This window comes from Emydura macquarii, unplaced genomic scaffold (genome assembly GCF_026122565.2).
Source record: "Emydura macquarii macquarii isolate MOO-44397 ecotype Brisbane River unplaced genomic scaffold, CSIRO-AGI_Emac_v2 contig_2422, whole genome shotgun sequence".
NCBI classification, from domain to species: Eukaryota; Metazoa; Chordata; order Testudines; family Chelidae; genus Emydura; species Emydura macquarii.
Genome location: NW_027132559.1, coordinates 36,481,052 through 36,499,876, shown reverse-complemented (window position 1 = coordinate 36,499,876; position 18,825 = coordinate 36,481,052). Strand labels below are relative to the sequence as shown.

Below are 18,825 nucleotides of genomic sequence, written 5' to 3'. Positions count from 1 at the left end.
GGTCTGTAAAGGGAAAGGGTTATAGGTCAGGAGCGACAAGGAATTATAGCAGTATAATGGCTCTGGAGTTGAGCTGTCAAGGAACTGGAGAAGACCATGGGAGGCAACAGTCAATGTGGAGCCACTGTGTGTCTCGGCTAGGGTTGTGCAAATAATTGATTTTTTTGATTCACTGGCCAAACAAAAAAAAAATTAAAATTGTTAACGTTTAAGCCTAAAAGAAAAATGTTCAGTTTTCTTGGTGAAACAAAAAGTCAGAAGTCCCTGCTTTGAATCAGGAAGAATGGCGATTCATACCCAGGACTTCTCAGGTGACTCTTCTAGCCATGGGGCTACAGGTTATAAAGGGAGACTCCACCACTGCCTCTCCTTTTTTTGTGAATGGCACCTAAGTCCCCTTGTGAATTTAGCCCGGACATTTTTTTCTTTTTTTTTGGCTGAAACTATTTAGCAAATTTATGTCAAATTCATGAATAGTTTTGGCTGATCTGAAAGAGCATTTTTAGTGAATAAACTATTAGTCAGAAAAATTTGCCCCGTTCTAGTCTCAGTGGATCTCAAGAGATGTGCTGGTTTTTGGGACTGAAATCCTTTCTCATTCCATCAGGAAAAAGGGGCAGAGAGGAGAGCTGAAATCCCACTGAACTTTTCTCCACTCCAAGGGAGCAGTGCATGGGAGATCCTTATGGAATTTAGTCTCCTATATCAGCTATTCCTGTGTAGTTAGGACGCAATCAAGACTTTGGAGTTTAATACAACTTGCTCCCCATATTCTGTTATAACTTACTTTGACTGTCCACAGTGGCACATGTATTTGCCCCGACCCCTTCTTCATCTTTTTAGACTACACTCCATTTTTCAGAGTTTGCAAATTTTTTGTGGAGCTTCTCCCATGGGATTATTTTTGTGTTGTAAATTGCATACTGTGTAGCTGGTTGAGCATACAATTTGAAGGCAGGTTTTTTTGTAAATTGCTACATTTTTTAGTATAGATGCTAGGAGAGCAAATGGACCATGCAGTTTGATTAATTGTGCATGTTTATAGTTCAATTAATTGTGTATTTTCAAATTCCGTCATAAGTTGTATGCTTTTATAGAGATAAAGATCAACTAATAATTGGAGAAGAAAATTGTGTCATGCTCATAATAAACCCAAGGAATGATGGGGAAGGAGCCTATGAAGCTGAGCTTTATATAAAGATCCCACCTGAAGCAGATTACACGGGTGTTGAACGAAATCACAAGGTAATCATGTTGGGGTATTCCGTGTTTAATGAAAAAAGATTTGCACAGAGTTAAAGCATACTACGTATTCTAGCTGAGGTAAGATAACAGATGGGTGGCTGTAATCAGAGACCAAAGTAGTACAAATCTTTTAAAAAGTGTATTTACATTCAGATCAATTGTTTTAACTTAGGCTATGTCTACATTATAGCGGTTTATATGGTACATATACTGTATGCCCCACCCCAACATGGGTATAAATAGACGGTGAGGCACTGCTAAGGTGAGTGGAGTAAAGACACGCCAGAACCTTAGGGTTTGTGCCCTACACAGCTCTCTGCATGCCCAGGAAGTACCTCCCATGGCTACACTGCTAAAAATAGTGTAGTGTCCCACTACTCCCAGCAAAAGGAAAGGCTCTAGAAGTGGGAAAGCAGTAGGGAAAGGCGCTCGCAATTCCCCATTGCTGGAGCCTTTCCCTGCTGTAGGGAGCTGCCCAGCGGCGGCACATGCCTCTTGAATTTGGAAAGCAGGTTCCCCCCTGAGGTCCTACTCCTGCTCTTCTCTCCCCTGAGGCCCCACCCAAGCCCCATCTGTGCTCTGCCCCACACCCCTCTCCCATTCTGCCTCCTCCCCCTGAGGTCCTTCCCATGCTCCACCCCTCCCCGCTCCAGTCCTTGCCCATGCTTGGCCCCCTCCCACAAGGCTCCCCACACACACTGCTCACTCCTCCTGCCCCCCCCCACTCTCGCTCTGCTTCTTCCCATCCCTGTTCCGCCCCCTCCCCTGAACCCTTCTGCCCACTGCTTGCTCCTGTGGGGAGTGGGGATGGGAGGAGGAGATGAAGCAGGGGTGAGGAGGTGGAGTGAAGGCGGGCGCCGAGCAGGGGTGGAGGCAGGGGCAGAGGCCAAGCAGGAGCTTTAGCTTATTATACCCACTGCCCATGGAGCTGCCAGGGCCTTGGTCCGTCACAGGGAAAGTCTCCAGCAGCAGGGAAAGGCTCTGGTAGGGGGGAGGCAGCAGAGAAAGGGTCCGGGCATAACCTGCTTTTCACTGTGACATGTAACTACATGTATCCTACACGCGGCCGCCAGTGTAGACAAGGTCTTATCCATAGGCTAAGAAGCATGAAATCGTAGGTTATGTTAATGTTTAGAAAGAAGCTATTTGAAGAAGCTTGTCCAACTGATCTGTACTGTAACCATTTAGACCCTGGCCCATCCATTTTTGTTCTTTTAACAGAGCTCACCTATTCACTGCTGGACAGTAAGAATATATTACTTCATCTGCACATAAATCTTTTAAACTGTTGGAACATTAACTTTTTTTTCTTTTTTTAAATGTTTGGAATGTAACACACAGAAAGGCCCCAGGAATCGGAGGAGAGTTAATTTCCCTTTTAGAGACAAATGTTGTTAATTGAGTTGAAAGTAATCTACAATGTATTTCTTTATTCTTCTTCTGTCAATCTACTTTGCTAAGGACTGAAAGCTGTAACAATAGGATAAACCCAGTTAAAGGAAATGATGAGAAAGGAAGTGAAGATGTTATTAAAGATTATATTGTTAGAAATTAAAGAGAACTCCACCCTGTACAATTACTTAAAAACAGCTTCCCTGAACCCTTGCTACTTAATTATTTTTCTTCTGCTGCTCTCTCACAGTAATTCTCTGACTTTTTTGACTGATGTATAGGAAAGAAGTTGTATTTCTCATCACCTGGCTGGTCTATTTTACTTGGTTGCTCACAAGAAGCAATAAACCGTTCTTTTTGACATGAGGGTGGGGATTCCTAAGTCCACTGCAATTAATCAGAATCTTTCCATTGAGTTCAGTGGGCTTTGGATTGGATCCCGGAGAGGGGAGAGTCTTCTGATAAGAACTGGTGGGGAAAAATTTTTAGATGAAAAATGCCCTTTTTGTCAAAATTTCATAAAAATCTTTCAGGTTTTTGTTACAAAAACATTAACCCCACCCTCCAAAAATGGTTTGTATCCCTTTACATCTCTTAATCTCTTAACCTTTATTCAGATACAGGGGTTGCTATTTGTCTTTTTTTGAAAATAGCAAAACATTAGTCCTATTGTGTACAAAATTATTATACAGCATTACATTTTGTATAGCAGATTACATTTCTGTAAATTTTCATATAGTATTGAAAGCAAACCAATGACTTTTATTGATTTTAGAACTGTAAAAAAGAGTATACCATTGAAAACTTTATTGTGGAGTACAAATAAAACCTAAAAAATGAAACCCAAAGTGTCTGTGTGACAGAGAAATTGATATTGTACTATTTGCCCATGTTGTAAAAAATGCATGTGGCATTTAATAAGAAATGTACTGTTGTTCTCTATCTTCAGCTGCTTTTTTGTGCTACCACAGTCTTCCAAAGCTGTTGTAGTCCTGACAAAGATGAATATACAATCTCTGTCATTTAAAAAACCAAATTGAAATGGAAAAATGAATGGATTAAAATATGCATTCTGTAAATCCCTAACATTCTTTTACACTGTTTTCTCTACATTCCCATTGCATTCTACCTCTCTGTCAATATAGAAAGAGGAAGTTTGCCAAAAAGAGAAGTGTTTATAGCCATTTTAATCATCTTATTCCCAAAATGGTCTTACTTTCAGGTACATCAGGTTCATATGTTTAAAGGCTGATCCAATACATATGCTTAGGGTATAAAAGAGTGCTTCCAGTTAATTCTATTCATGAATAGAGTTTAAGTAGCTTAATGTGATGGATAAGCCTTTTGTTTGCCGTGCATAGGGTTAACTTTCAGCATATCTGGCTTTATCAAAACAACTTCCAATGTGACTCATAGAGTCAAAGATCAGAAGGGACCAATGCGATCATCTAGTCTGACCTCCTGCACAATGCAGGCCACAGAACCTCACTCACCCACTCCTATAATAAACCTCTAACCTATGACTGAGTTATTAAAGTCCTCAAATCATGATTTAAAGACTTTAAGGTACAGAGAATCCACCAGCAAGTGAGCCGTGCCCCATGCTACAGAGGAAGGCAAAAAAACCCCAGAGCCTTTGCCAATCTGCCCTAGGGGAAAATTACTTCCCAACCCCAAATATGGTGGTCAGTTAAACCCTGAGCATGTGGGCAAGATTCACCAGCCAGACACCCAAGAAAAAATCCTCTGTAATAACTCAGAACCCACCCCATCTAACATCCCTTCACAAGGCCATTGGCATATCTACCAGCAGTAGTGAAAGATCAGTCAATTGCCAAACTAGGCTGTCCCATCATACCATCTACTCCATAAATTTATCAAGCTTAGTTTTGAAACCAGCTAGGTTTTTCGCCCCCCACTGCTCCCCTTGGAAGGCTATTCCAGAACTTCACTCCTCTAATTTCAAGTTTAAACTTCCTGATGGCCAGTTTATATCCATTAGTTCTTGTGTCCACATTGGCGCTGAATTTAAATAATTCCTCAACCTTCCTCGTATTTATCCCTCTGATGTATTTATAGAGAGCAATCATATCTCCCCTCAACCTTCTTTGGTTAGGCTAAATAAGCCAAGCTCTTTGAATCTCCTCCCATAAGGCAGGTTTTCCATTCCGTGGATCATCCTAGTAGCCCTTCTCTGCACCTCTTCCAGTTTGAATTCATCTTTCTTAAACATGGGTGACCAGAACTGCACACACTATTCCAGATGAGGTCTCCAGTGCCTTGTATAACGGTAGTAACACCTCCCTATCTCTACTGGAAATACATTGTCTGATGCATCCAAGGCCCGCATTAACTTTTTTCATGGCCACATCAACATTGGCAGCTCATAGTCATCCTGTGATCAACCAATATGCCCAGGTCCTTCTCCTCCTCTGTCACTTCCAACTGATGCATCCCCAGCTTACAGCAGAAATTCTTGTTATTAATCCCTACATGCATGACCTTGCTCTTTCCACTATTAACTTTCATCCTATTTCTATTATTCCAGTTTACAAAGTCATCCCGATCTTCCTGTATGATATCCCGATCCTTCTCTGTATTGGCAATACCTCCCAACTTTGTGTCATCCGCACACTTCATTAGCACACTCCCACTTTTTGTGCCAAGGTCAGTAATAAAAATATTAAATAAGAATGGTCCCAAGACCGATCCCTGTGGAACTCCACTAGTAACCTCCCTCCAGCCTGACAGTTCACCTTTCAGTATGAGCTGTTGCAGTCTCCCCTTTAACCAGTTCCTTATCCACCTTTCAATTTTCATATTAATCCCCATCTTTTTCAATTTAACTACTAATTCCCCATGTGGAACCATATCAAATGCCATACTGAAATCCTAAGTAAGTTAGATTGCATTCTCTTTGTCGGAAAAATCTGTTATTTTCTCAAAAAAGGGAGATCAGGTTGATCTGTCACGTTCTATCTTTTGTAAAACAATGTTGTATTTTGTCCCAATTACCGTTAACCTCAATGTCCTTAACTACTTTCCCTTTCAAAATTTTTTCCAAGACCTTGCATACTACTGAGGTCAAACTAACAGGCTTGTACTTATCCAGATCATTTTTTTCTCCTTTCTTAAAAATAGGAACTATGTTAGCAATTCTCCAGTCATACAGTACCGCCCCTGAGTTTACAGATTCATTTAAAATCCTTGTTAATGGGCTTGCAATTTCACGTGCTAGTTTCTTTAATATTCTTGGATGGAGATTATCCGGCCCCCCTGATTTAGTCCCATTAAGATGTTCGAGTTTGACTTCTACCTCGGATGTGGTAATTTCTACCTCCATATCCTCATTCCCATTAGCCATCCTACCACTATCCCCAAGACCATCATTAGCCTAATTTAAAATGGAGGCAAAGTATTTGTTTAGATATTTGGCCATGCCTAGATTATCCATAATTTCCACCCCATCCTCAGGGTTGAGTGGTCCCACTTCTTTCTTTGTTTTCTTCCTATTTATATGGCTATAGAACCTTTTACTATTGATTTTAATTCCCTTTGCAAGGTCCAACTCTACTTGACTTTTGGCCTTTCTCACTTTATCTCTACATGTTCTGACTTCCAAGAGATAGCTTTCCTTGCTTATCCCAAGACATCCAAGATACACTCAGGTATGGAAACATAAGTCTCTTGGTTTGTAAGGCCTTTGGGGAAGAAACCATGGGTGAAATCCTGGACCCATTGAAGTTAATGGGGGGGTTTATCATTGGCTTCAGCGGGGGGTCAAGATTTCACCCTGTGTCTCCTTAAGTGTTTGTACCACTCCTAGCACCATGGAGTCTTGATTTTGATTAGAACTCTGGGTACTGCCATAATGTAATAATGAGAAGTTCCACAGTAATTTCTGCACAGTTCTTTAGATTTGTGATGGTGCCTGTTATGTTAGCACTCTGCACCCAAAGTTCCTCAGTGTCACCTTGCTGTATGAAAGGCAGTAGCCCTCTCCATGCCTATATTCAGTATTGTCCCTACATAACTGCCCTTCCTGTAATAGGGCAGAGACAATATGCTCCTCAAAACCAGTCCCAATATAACAGCTAGATTAAGTTCAGATTCGATAATAGAAATGGGCCAAATGTATCCCTCCTTTACTTATTTATATGCACTTTTGATACAGCAAAAGAGAAAAGAAGAAAATGAAAAATGCACAAGAGTTTTAGATTCAAATTCTTCTGTCAGTTACTCCAGCATAAATGCCAGAGCAATAACAGTACTCTGTGTGATATTACTCCAACTTGCTCTGTAGTTATTCTAGATTTACAATGGCTTAACTGAAAGAAGAATATGTCCCTTATATGGTCCCGGTCTGATATGTCTATGGAAAAATTATTTTGGCTCTTCTATAAACTTTAGGTACTCAGGGAAAATGATAAAACTAATAACATTGCTTTATAGGCCCCATAGTGGATAAACTATTCCAGCGGACTCCACTGCATACAAGGCACCATTGAGTGTGCTATGTCTGTATGTTACTCTGTTGTTACCTCAGGCTCTGATTCTCCATCACCTTGTACCTTGTGTAGCGAAATCAGAGTGGTCATTCTTTGCACTGGGATACGTGACTATCAAAATGCAAGGCAGTGAAGATTCAGGCCCTCATCCTCCAGCTACAGACTGACGCCCTTCTTAATCTTACATATTAAAGTCAAAAGATATTGTTTGTTTCCTTGATCCATGATCTATATTGATTCTTCCTTAAATTGCCAACTCGTTAATGAAATACAGTATGATTAACCCTACTTTTATTAGTAGTAGTTTGGATTGTGTTAGCACCTGGGAGCCCCAGTCACAGACCAGGACCCCATTTTCTAGGCATTGTACAAATAGAACAAAAAGACAGTCCCTGCCCCCCAAAAGCTTATCACACTGATCTTGGATGGCACAATAAGCACAGGCTCTAGCCTCTCCACTCTGGATGAGATGGGAGTCCAAATCCTCATAAAGTGAAGTAAATGAATTGTTTTCCTAGCCCCTGCTAGGTGTTTGTCCACATGACAAAGACATTAAACAGTTTGGCACACCTCACTGTCTCTGCTCAGGCAGGGAACAGCAGAGTCATTACAGTCAAAATGAGAGCCTTGGCTGCAATGTATGGAGACATTCTCACATGGCTTCTCCTCACACACAGATAGCCAGTGCTATTAACACTGTGATTTTGTGGGGAGGAGAGTGAAACACTTTAAAAAAAAAAAAAAAAAAAAAAGCTTTCTTGCCTCACTTATAAAATCTTGTGAGTGAAATGGGGACAAGATTGCTAGCTAGATGAGGTACAATTTAATTGGAACTAGATTATAAACCTCTTGGGACAGAGACCTTGTCTTCTTATGCTTGAATAGTAACAATCCGTCTGCTGGCACTCAGTAAATTGAAAAGTATGTCCAAGCACATCATCAGAGAAAATATAATTGTAGAAGATGGTTAAATAACTTTTTAAAGGGAGCAGGAAGCATTTTTATTTAGTGGTCTGGGTCCATTAACTATTCTGTTGCCAATTAGTAGTTCATGGCTGAGACAACCAGCGACAGTCCATGTTTGTTCTATAGGCGACTGGATTTTTTAAAGCATCCAGTCATCTTCCAGTTAAAATGTGCCCTGGGAGTACAAGTGTTAATTGGTGGGGTTTTGCTGCTGTTCAAGACTTCCAAAAAGGCCACGTGTTACTATAAAAATATAAATTGCTACACACGGCTAGTAAAAGGGTTCTGTGGCTGAATCTACTATGCTGCTCACTAACATGTGAAACCAATGGAACTGGCAATGCTGGATGTGTAAATCTCTCTCCTTTTCCTTGTTAGCCTCCTTCTGACACTTCTAATTTTGCTGCTCTATAATTAACCGCCTCTAAGAGGTGGTCTCTGAAAAAAAGAAAAGTATTACCAAAGATAATTTCACATTTTGGGCATCCTATCACAGGCTGACTTTTTGTTCCATCCGTATGTTGCACAGATTAGCTTTGGCATACATATAACGATATAAATGCTGTATCGTTAGACACCTACAATCCAATTAAGGATGAGGCCACTGATTTTGCATGAATCTCTGAAACTTAGTTCCAAAACCCACCTATTTGCTTAGGCTCTTTTAGGAGGAGGAAGTCACATACGGGCTGATGTACTTTGTGCTGGTGGATAGTACAGATTTTATGCAACAACCCTAAACTGTATAGATTATATAGATGATTGGACATTTATGTAATATCTGAAACTAAATTTCCACAAAAGAAAGATTGAGTTCAATTTGCATTTATGCACATAGATTTCCATGCACATTTTACTGCAACTCTTAGTGTAAATGAATATTTATTTCAGTTTATCTACAGCCTGAGTACCTAGTCTTTAGCTTCAAGCACTCTTAACAAATCCTTTAAAAGCATGCAGAAATGTAGCAGGTTAATTTACCTCACAGCAGAAATTAACCAACTGATAATTTATTAAAGGCAAATCAAAGAATACCAGCCCTTATCACACTTCCTGTCCCCAAAGTACTGAGCAAATAGATGGGATTTGCAACCAGATGTCTCAGTTACAGAGGTAGCTATCCCTTTGACTCCTCCTTGTTCTCTGAGTGCACCCCTGTAAGGTGCCAGGATTGATGCCTTCATCTGTCCAGAGGGTGGGATCTCATAAGTCTCCCACTCTTAGACTGGGTCTCAGGCTACAGCCCTCTGTGTACTATCCACAATTTCTCAGCAGATTGAACTGTGCTCATGACCCTTTGGGAGCTCTAACCAGTAGTTGATACACTGACCAGGCTGTTTTTTAAAAACAAAGTGTTGTTTAATCTTAACAGTAGGAATAGCAAAGTATGAGAGAAAAAGGAACTTAACACTATAACCGTCTATATGTATGTCTGTCATCTCGAAGGCTTACCATCCCTAGGAAAGCCCAGCTGCATCAGACCCCCTCCACAGGGGTCCCTGTGTCTCTCTGTCAGCCTGTTCTTCTGTGAACATCTCATTGACAATTGCCTGCCCCTCTCTCTAGATACTGACTTTAACTGTTTCAAGTCCTTTTGGTCTGTCCATTCCCAGCCTTGGCAATACAGCTGTGTAACTTTTGGGTTGAAGCAAAGGAGTATCTTCTTGGCTAATAGCCAAGCTATTGTTTTGTAACTTCCTAACCAGTTCATCAGAAGGTCTTTTACCTCGACCCTTTGCATTGTCTTCCTAACAGTCCTGTCACTAAGCTAGACCCCCATATGGATAAGTTCATTATTTCCTTAGTCAGTCACATTCAATATTCATAGATTAATTAAAATCAGTCCCTCATCTTTCACATCAGTTTTGAGTGATTCATGCAAAACTGAGGGACTTGTCCTTTATTAGATTGTGGATGGTTTGTGGATGAAAATTTATTAACCAGTGACCTTCATTAATCAGTGTGAAGCAAAAGCCAGGATGGTCTGATACTGTACCCTCCTGAGAGAGAACTCTAGCAACGCCAGCAAAGAAGAGACTAAACATCTTGATACAAATTTAGCTTTAAACATTATTTTTCTCTGTCTTCCACTGCAAGAGAGATCAAGGGATTCATTCCCCCCTCTCCTCCATTCTCCACACAACAATGCAGTTCCACCTTGAGGTGGCCACCATACACTCATAGACTATAAGGTCAGAAGGGACCATTATGATCATCTGGTCTGACCTCCTGCGCAACGCAGGCCACGGAACTTCACCCACCCACTCCTATAATAGACCCCTAGCCTAAGATTGAGTTATTGAAGTCTTCAAATAATGATTTAAAGACTTCAAGGTACAGAGAATCCACCAGCAAGTGACCCATGCCCCATGCTGCAGAGGAAGGTGAAAAACACCCAGGGCCTCTGCCAATTTGCTTTCAACCCCAAATATGGCGATCAGTTAAACCATGAGCATGTGGGTAAGACTCACCAATCAGACACCCAGAAAGAATTCTCTGTAGTGACTCAGCAGACACCCCATCTAACATCCCATCACAGGCCATTGGGTATATTTACGCTAGTAGTCAAAGATCAGTCAATTGCCAAACTAGGCTGTCCCATCATACCATCCCCTCCATAAATTTATCAAGCTCGGTTTGAAGCCAGCTAGGTTTTTTGCCTCCATTGCTCCCCTTGGAAGGCTGTGTATTTATAGAGAGCAATCATATCTCCCCTCGACCTCCTTTTGGTTAAGCTAAACAAGCCAAGCTCTTTGAGTCTCCTCTCATAAGGCAGGTTTTCCATTCCGCGGATCATCCTAGTAGCCCATCTCTGCACCTGTTCCAGTTTGAGTTCATCTTTCTTAAACATGGTAGACTAGAACTGCACACAGTATTCCAGATGAGGTCTGACCAACGCCTTGTATAATGGTACTAACACTTCCCTATCTCTACTGGAAATACCTCGTCTGATGCCCAATAGGACCACATTAGCTTTTTTCACAGCCATATCAACATTGGCAGCTCATAGTCATCCTATGATCAACCAATACACCTACGTCCTTCTCTTCCTCTGTCACTTCCAACTGATGCATCCCCAGCTTATAGCAAAAGTTCTTGTTATTAGTCCCTAAGTGCATGACCTTGCAGTTTCCACTCTTAAATTTCATCCTATTTCTATTACTCCAGTTTACAAGGTCATCCAGATCTTCTTGTATGATATCCCCTTCTTTCTCTGAATTTGCAACACTTCCCAACTTTGTGTCATCTGCAAACTTTATTAGCACACTCCCACTTTTTGTGCCAAGGTCAGTAACAAAAAGGTTAAATAAGAATGGTCCCAAGATCAATCCCTGTGGATTTCCACTAGTAACCTCCCTCCAGCCTGACAGTTCACCGTTCATTATTACCCATTGTAGTTTCCCCTTTAACCAGTTCCTTATCCACTTTCCAATTTTCATATGAATCCCCATCTTTTCCAATTTAACTAATAATTCCCCGTGTGGAACCGTATCAAATAATTTACTAAAATCTAGGTAAATTAGATCCACTGCATTCCCTTTATCTAAAAAATCTGTTATCTCCTTAAAAAAGGAGATCAGGTTGGTCCGGCACAATCTATCTTTTGTAAAACCATGTTGTATTTTGTCCCAATTACCGTTAACCTCAATGTCCTTAACTACTTTCTCTTTCCAAATTTTTTCCAACACCTTGCATATCAAAGTGTCAGAGCTCCCATTCCCAATCCAAGTACAAAGTTGCTCGATATAGCAGCCCTTGATTTAAGAGGGAAGGGGTTGCTTGCAGGGCATTCTCCCTGGAGGGTCTTTGCTTCTAGAACCTATGCAGTAAAACTCACATTTTTTCCATTCTAAAAAGGGAAGTTGGACTTTGACCAATATTGTCAGTATCAACTGACCAACTTTGACTGGTAATATTGTCATTATCAAGAGATGGTTTAATCGGCAGAAGCTTCACAGTTTCTTTGTTTAAGACATTTACACCCTTGCCAATCTCAACTAACAATGGCTTATTAGGTCCACGCTGTCCTTCATCAGCCAGGAAGGCCATGGGTTGAACTTGCAGGCTGTGTCCTGGAGTTATCCCAGCTCTTTCATATATAAAGCATAACCTGTCATGTATTACTTAATATGTGGGAACTTTAAAATTAAACAAAATTAGGTGGGAGAGACCTACAGCAACAAATCCAGATGCATCCTGATTTTTAGAAGATCAGTGTCTTCTGTTGTTATTTCTGTGTTTGTTTCTTTTATTAAAGACGTCAAAGAGGATACAGAAAAGACAGATCTTACTTTGTTTTGTTTCTAGTCTGTGTCTCTTAACTTCCACCACCTTACAACTGCTGCTTCCTCTGCACTTAGCACTTTGTATACAGGATCTTATACTTTGTACACGGATGAGAGGTTTGAGGTGCAGGGGAAGTGGAGGAAGAATCATAGGAGCGGAAGGGATCTCGTCCAGTCCCCTGCACTTATAGCAGGACCAAGCATTATCTAGAAACTGGAAAAACTTTACATATCTCTGCTAGAGGAAGATGTGAACATATCTTTGAAGTTGTTCTCAAAAGCACCCTGGGAACACTGAACAGTTCAGGCTAGAGGATAGGGGACAGGACTGGGAGTTGAGAAACGTGAGTCTTTTTTCCTAGCCTTCCTACCAGATTGCAGTGTGACCAGAGGCAACTCACTTCAACATGCCCCACTTTCTCCCTCTGTAAAATAGGGATAATGATACCCACATTTGTAAAGCATTTTGAGATTTAAGGGCTTATCTACATGCAGTTAATAACTTTCTGGATGGACACACTTATTCCACAATAATTATTGCACTTTAAATTCACACCCTATCTTAATCTGAATTAAGTACACAGTATTAGTCTATTATTACTAAAATAGAGTAGACTGGAAAAAAATAAGCTAAAGCACATGAGGGATCAGAATCTGGGGTCTAAAAGTCTGTGTAAAAGCTGTTAGTATTACAGTCAGATGAACAATTCAAAAAAGTTATTTGAGAAATTTGCGTTATTGTGAACAAAGACAACGTTAACTCTTTATTTATGCAAAAATCTAATTCCTTCATTGCCAAATTTAAAATATCAATTTGTATACATGTGAAAATGGAGCTTATCTAAAGCTCTAAATACATTTACCATATATTAGAAAATATAACTAAAGACCTGACTCACAACTACCTTCCCAATTACAGTTCCCAAAAAACATCCAGTGATGGATTATACCACAGGTGCAATCACTGGGAGATATGTTCCACGTACACAACATTTTCGTATCTTATTGGTATTTTGCTCACAGTAGGAACAATTCACTACAGTAATAATGCAGTATGTTAAAAGAAGAAATGAAATGGTTTCTCTTTCTCTCTCTCTCTCTCTCTCTCTCTCTCTCTCTCTCTCTCAAAATACTGGATAGTTTCCCATTTATTTCTTCTTGGTGTCAGACTCCCACCACTAGCCAACATTAACCAATTAAGTGTTCATGTAGAGCTGCACACAGGTGTTTGAAATCAAAAGAAATTTCACAAACAAAAAAGCATTTTCTCAACAGGATACACTTTGCTCTGACCTTTGACCTCCATATTGGTGTTCTTTTGTTACAGGCACTACGTGTATTGAGCTGTGATTACAAGATGGAAAATGAAACTAGAATGGTGGTTTGTGACCTTGGAAATCCCATGGTGGCTGAAACAAATGTAAGAGAAAACTAGATGCATTTGCTGATTTTTATCTAATTGAATTTTAAGGAGAGCTAATGGAAATCTACTCAATTAGCAGAATGCATCCCAATGAGCAGCAGCTAAAACAAATTCTTTATCTGGACAGAAAATTGTTGGTGTAATAAAATATAGTGCTATACTTCCTTAAGACTAATAATCTGATGCTTGAAAAAATTCATGACTTTGGGCCTGTCTCTGCTCTCACTTACACCAGTATAATTTGGGACTAAGTCCCACTGAAGTTTCACCAAGGTAAGGAGATGGAATCCTTATTCATAGTGTTAGATGTGCCAATTTCCTCCTTTTAATGTGACTTCAGTAAATTATATTTTATTGGTCTATAGTGTAAGTGAAATCCTATTGGGCCCAATTCTGATCTCACTGACACCGGTGTAATTCTTTTGGTTGAATCCTGATTTACATCTGTGCGAGCAAGGTTTGATTCATAATTTGTATCACCACAAATATTTTCTAAGGTGAAGAAATTCTACTTTTTCAAAACAAATGATGAATCTTTGTGTTCATAAATGCTATAGCAATAGCATTGGCTACAGTCATGTATAGAGCTGGCCAATATAACGTAATGCTCTATTTTAACCATTCTACTGCTGAACAGTGTGCTTGAGAATTTGTCAATGGGCAGGTTATGCTGTGTTTTTAGTATATGAACACATGACCGTGAGAGAATGTTGAGACAATGAAGTTAATTGCAGCATAAATCACCATGACACTATTTTGGCAAGTATTCTAGCTACAGTGACTAAAGCTGGGTTGAGGAGGTGGTATTTGGGTATCTTTGTGGCTTAGGAGCAGCACAATGTTCATGTTCCCTGTTAATGGATGAGGAAATTCCTTGAAATAACTTGAGAGGATCTGGGTCTGAAGGTGGAGGTAGGTCTGGAATTATCCAGTCAGGCTGTGAAGTATCAGCAGAACCACTCTGTTGCTACTGCTGTCCCCCTCTCCCACTCCACACACTCTACTGTGTATCCAAAAACCTCTTCCCTGCCCAGTCTCCTACATCATCCTTATGCCAAATTCTACCAGTACTAGGGTTCAGGGAGACTCTGGGCTCTCTGCATCCTCCCCACTTGTCCCCATGCAGTGTAACCACACCAGTTCCACTTCATGCAGTGCCTTCTACAGCCTTTTCTTGGTCCAACATGGTCTGACCCTAAAGTAGTAGTCTCAGCTGTCATCTCATAAGTCAGCTCATAATTGATCACTTTCCTGTTTTCCTGCAGGATGAGGTCTAAGGCTGAAATTAACATATTGTTACCAATATTCCTAAGGAAAATACTTCATTAGACTAGATGACCCCTATGGTCCCTTCTAATCCCTATGATTCTATGATTAATATGGGGTGGAAATTGTAAACAGAAAACTTCATTTAAGACAAAAGAACATTATAATTTATAAGTAGGGCTTCTGCTTTGGAGGGTGGTATTTCTTTTTTTTGTGTTTATTTTTAGCAATTTTTGAGTTTTATGTTTATGTCCAAAAACCAGGAGGCTTTGGGGCTTTCTCCTTGTATATACTGTAATGAGTAATGTACGTTATATACATTGCATTACTCATATAGTATATACTGCTGTAATCTCTTTGAAATGTTCCCTAATGCTCACCAGAAGGGTCTGCACAGACCAACTGATGCGCAACATATTCATGCACTTTAGAAATCATACATTAGAGTCTGCATTAGTGTTCTTTGTAGACAAGCCCTTAGACACAAATGGTGTTTTTCTAGTGTTTATTGGATGAACACCGATTAATTTATTGTATTGGGGGTGTTTTATCACTACTGATTTAAATCTAAAGTCAGAAGCCCTATTTATAAGAAAAAAACCAAGCATTTGAAAGTCAAGGTATATGAAGACTGTAGTTTTAATCCAAACACTAACAAGTCTGGAAATACCATGTAAGCTTTGAACACTAACTTTAACTCTGGAATTAGTTCTCATGGAGGCCTAGTGAAGGCAAAAAGATTGGAGTTCCAGTTTCTAAGCTGTGTGATGGCAAACCAAGTTAATACATTTCCAACAGTGAAATACCAGTCATTTCTTCAAATCAGATAACTCATAAACAGCTGCTCTGATCCACCTCCAACTCTGTAAGATAGTTCTGCTCTGGCAGGAGATGAGTTGTTTTTAAAATATTCAGTCAGAAAGGGACTTTTTGTAGAAGTTGTGGCTGTGAGATCATAAGCACACATTCTTAAACCCTTAACTACAGAGACACAACAGTGACTCTTCAATACCCGGAACCCTTAGAATTCTGCAGCCTTTCTGTTTGGAAAGGCTAGAAGGTTTCTGTGGCAGGGTTTAGTCAAGTACCCTGTGGAATACTACTGTTGTAGTAAAACTTAAAATGGTCTGCAGTTTCACATCTTCAGAATACATTAGTAGAAGCAAGATTACAGGACATCTGGCTTTTTGCAAATACATGACTTTGAAATCATTTACTATTCATGAAATATACTTTACCTTTTCACAACATTAAAAGATAGGAAAAGCCACAAAGTGTGGCCCAGAATGTTGACTATAACTTCATGCTGCCACTCCGAATAAATATGCCTGTACTAAAGCACAGGACAAGAGGCAGAAATTGAGTCTATTTTTTAACTGAATTGCTTGTCTAGTACACTGTAAGGTTTCAGATTGACAGTCTTAAAGACTGAAGACTTTCACAAATCTTACCATTTCTGATGGCTGTTCAATGGCCTCAATAAGTTTTATTCTAGATAATAGTAGGCGGTATCTGCTAGTAATGTTGGAGCTTTTAAAGAGGTAATCACAGCAAGAGAGGTCAAGGATTGAATGGATATTGGAAATGAATAGGGATAAGGCACACTTAACATAGGAGAGAACTTCAGTGCTTCCTATCTGACTTCCCAGCAACAATGAATCTATCAAACCATTCACTAGAGAAGAAATGGACAAGGCCATAACACTCACCAAACTTGGCAAGGCTGCAGACCCAGACAACATCTTCCTAGAATTTCTGAAAAAATTACATCAACATGGCCATGACTGGCTGGCACAGTTCTTTCCCAACATGTGTGCCATTGGCCAATCACCCAAGATGTGAAAACAGACAATGGTCTCTACAGTGGTCACAGCCATACTATGAAAAACCACTAGCTGATAGCATTACTAGGTGTAGCAAATAAGCTCTTGAAAAGGATGTTACTCCAGATAGTGATAACAGTTTTTGAGTACTACATCTCTAAAGAGAAATTCGGGTTTAGGCCAGGACAAAGCACCTTCAGTCAGGTAATGGCACTGACAACCTACACTGAAGCTGGCTATCAACATGAGCTCATAACAGCAGTGGTCTTTGTAGATCTGTCCTAGGTATGTGACACAACTTGGCAGGATGGCCTGATTCTGCATGTGTCAAAAATAGTGCATTGCAGAATAACACTGTGCCTCCTGACAGTTGTGCACCCCAACCACAAGTTTTGCGTACAACTAATGGAAGAGACTGGCAGACCCATTTACTGAACATTGGGTCCTACAGGGATCTGTCTTTGCACCATCGCTCTTTAATATTTGTATCAGCAACATACCATTGATCCAGTCACAGAAATGTTGATGCGTGGATAATCTCGTGCTCGTTGCCCAAGCAAACACTTTCACCAAAGTGAAACACATCCTTACAGATGACCTCAAAACACTGAAGGAGTATTATTAGTTATGGTGACTCCAACTGAATCCCCCCCCCCCCCCCGAAAAATCTGTCTCCACGTCCCACCTGAGCAGCCTCCATGCAAAAAAGTGCTTGACTGTCACCTTCTGTGGCACCAAATTCAGTTATGAGTATTTCCCAAAATATATCAGAGTGGTTCTGGATTGCAACCTCACATACCACCAACATCTGATGAAGACCACTGCCAAGATAAAGATTAGGAACAATATACTCCACAAACTGTCTGGGGCTAGTTGGGGAGAGATGCTCACACCTTGCAGCCATCTTGCTCCTTGTTTTCTCAGCAGCTGAGTGCTATGTACCAGTCTGGGCAAATAGCATAAATATGAAACATGTCAGTGTGTAATTGAACGGTGTTATGAGAATTGTATAGGAGTGCTGAAGTCAACTCCAACAGTCTAACTTCCTGTTCTCATGAATATCTTATCACCATCCCTCCAAAAAAGAAGCACCAGCAATATGAACATGTGATAGTGAACCCAGACTTCCCCGTCTGTGAAGGTCTCCAACCTCCCATTCCCATTTGACATGCCACCATAAATCCAGGAACTCCTTTGTTAGCAGACAAAGCTCTCAAAACGTGAGGACTGTCACCAAAAGACAAGTGGTGTAGGATGTGAGAAAATAGCAGGGTCAAGAATCAAGACCTGTTCATGGATCATACAGACCAACTACCTAGCTTAACCATGGTACATGGCACAGTGAACCGCATCAGAACCACACATCTGCATTGCCTGCTACACAAATGGAAAATGAAGGACAGCCCAATAAATGAATGTAGAGAAGACATCCAAACCATGGAACACTCAGTGCACAACTGCCCTCTAAAATCATTCTCTGGAAGGACAGCCTTGATTCGTTCCATGTTACTAGCAACCATATAGTGGATGACAAACTTGGACGTCAACCTTTAATGTTGCTTTTGAAGTTGCCACAAAAAAGAAGGAGAGGATGTGTGAGTGTAGGGATATTTGCTATTTTATTCATATACAGAGATCTCAGTCGCCACAGTTGCCAATGCTATCCCTTTCATATGCACTAAAATACACTTTTCAAAAATATGATTTATGTGAATTGTATGTAGGCAGAAAGTGAGCAGCAGTCCTCTGTCTCCTAGCATAATTCTGGGTGCCATAATAATTACTAGAATGGAGCCTTAAGAAACACCATGGGGAATCTGACATGGTTCATAGTAATATAATGACCTGACAAAACTAATTAACTTCACTTGGGAAATGAAATTAAAAACATGTTAGTATTATGCCAATAAAGATAA

The 18,825-nt window shown here is 40.3% G+C and overlaps 1 protein-coding gene across 2 annotated transcripts in view; it reads left to right on the top strand.

Moving 5' to 3' along the window:
• ITGA8 (integrin subunit alpha 8) overlaps nucleotides 1–18,825 on the top strand; it is a 164,393-nt gene that overhangs the window by 82,833 nt on the left and 62,735 nt on the right. For both annotated transcript variants that reach the window (XM_067562285.1, XM_067562286.1), the window contains exons 20-21: nucleotides 1,098–1,245; nucleotides 13,725–13,817. In XM_067562285.1, coding sequence (XP_067418386.1) covers nucleotides 1,098–1,245; nucleotides 13,725–13,817 — 241 coding nt within the window. The remainder of the gene's footprint in view (nucleotides 1–1,097; nucleotides 1,246–13,724; nucleotides 13,818–18,825) is intronic.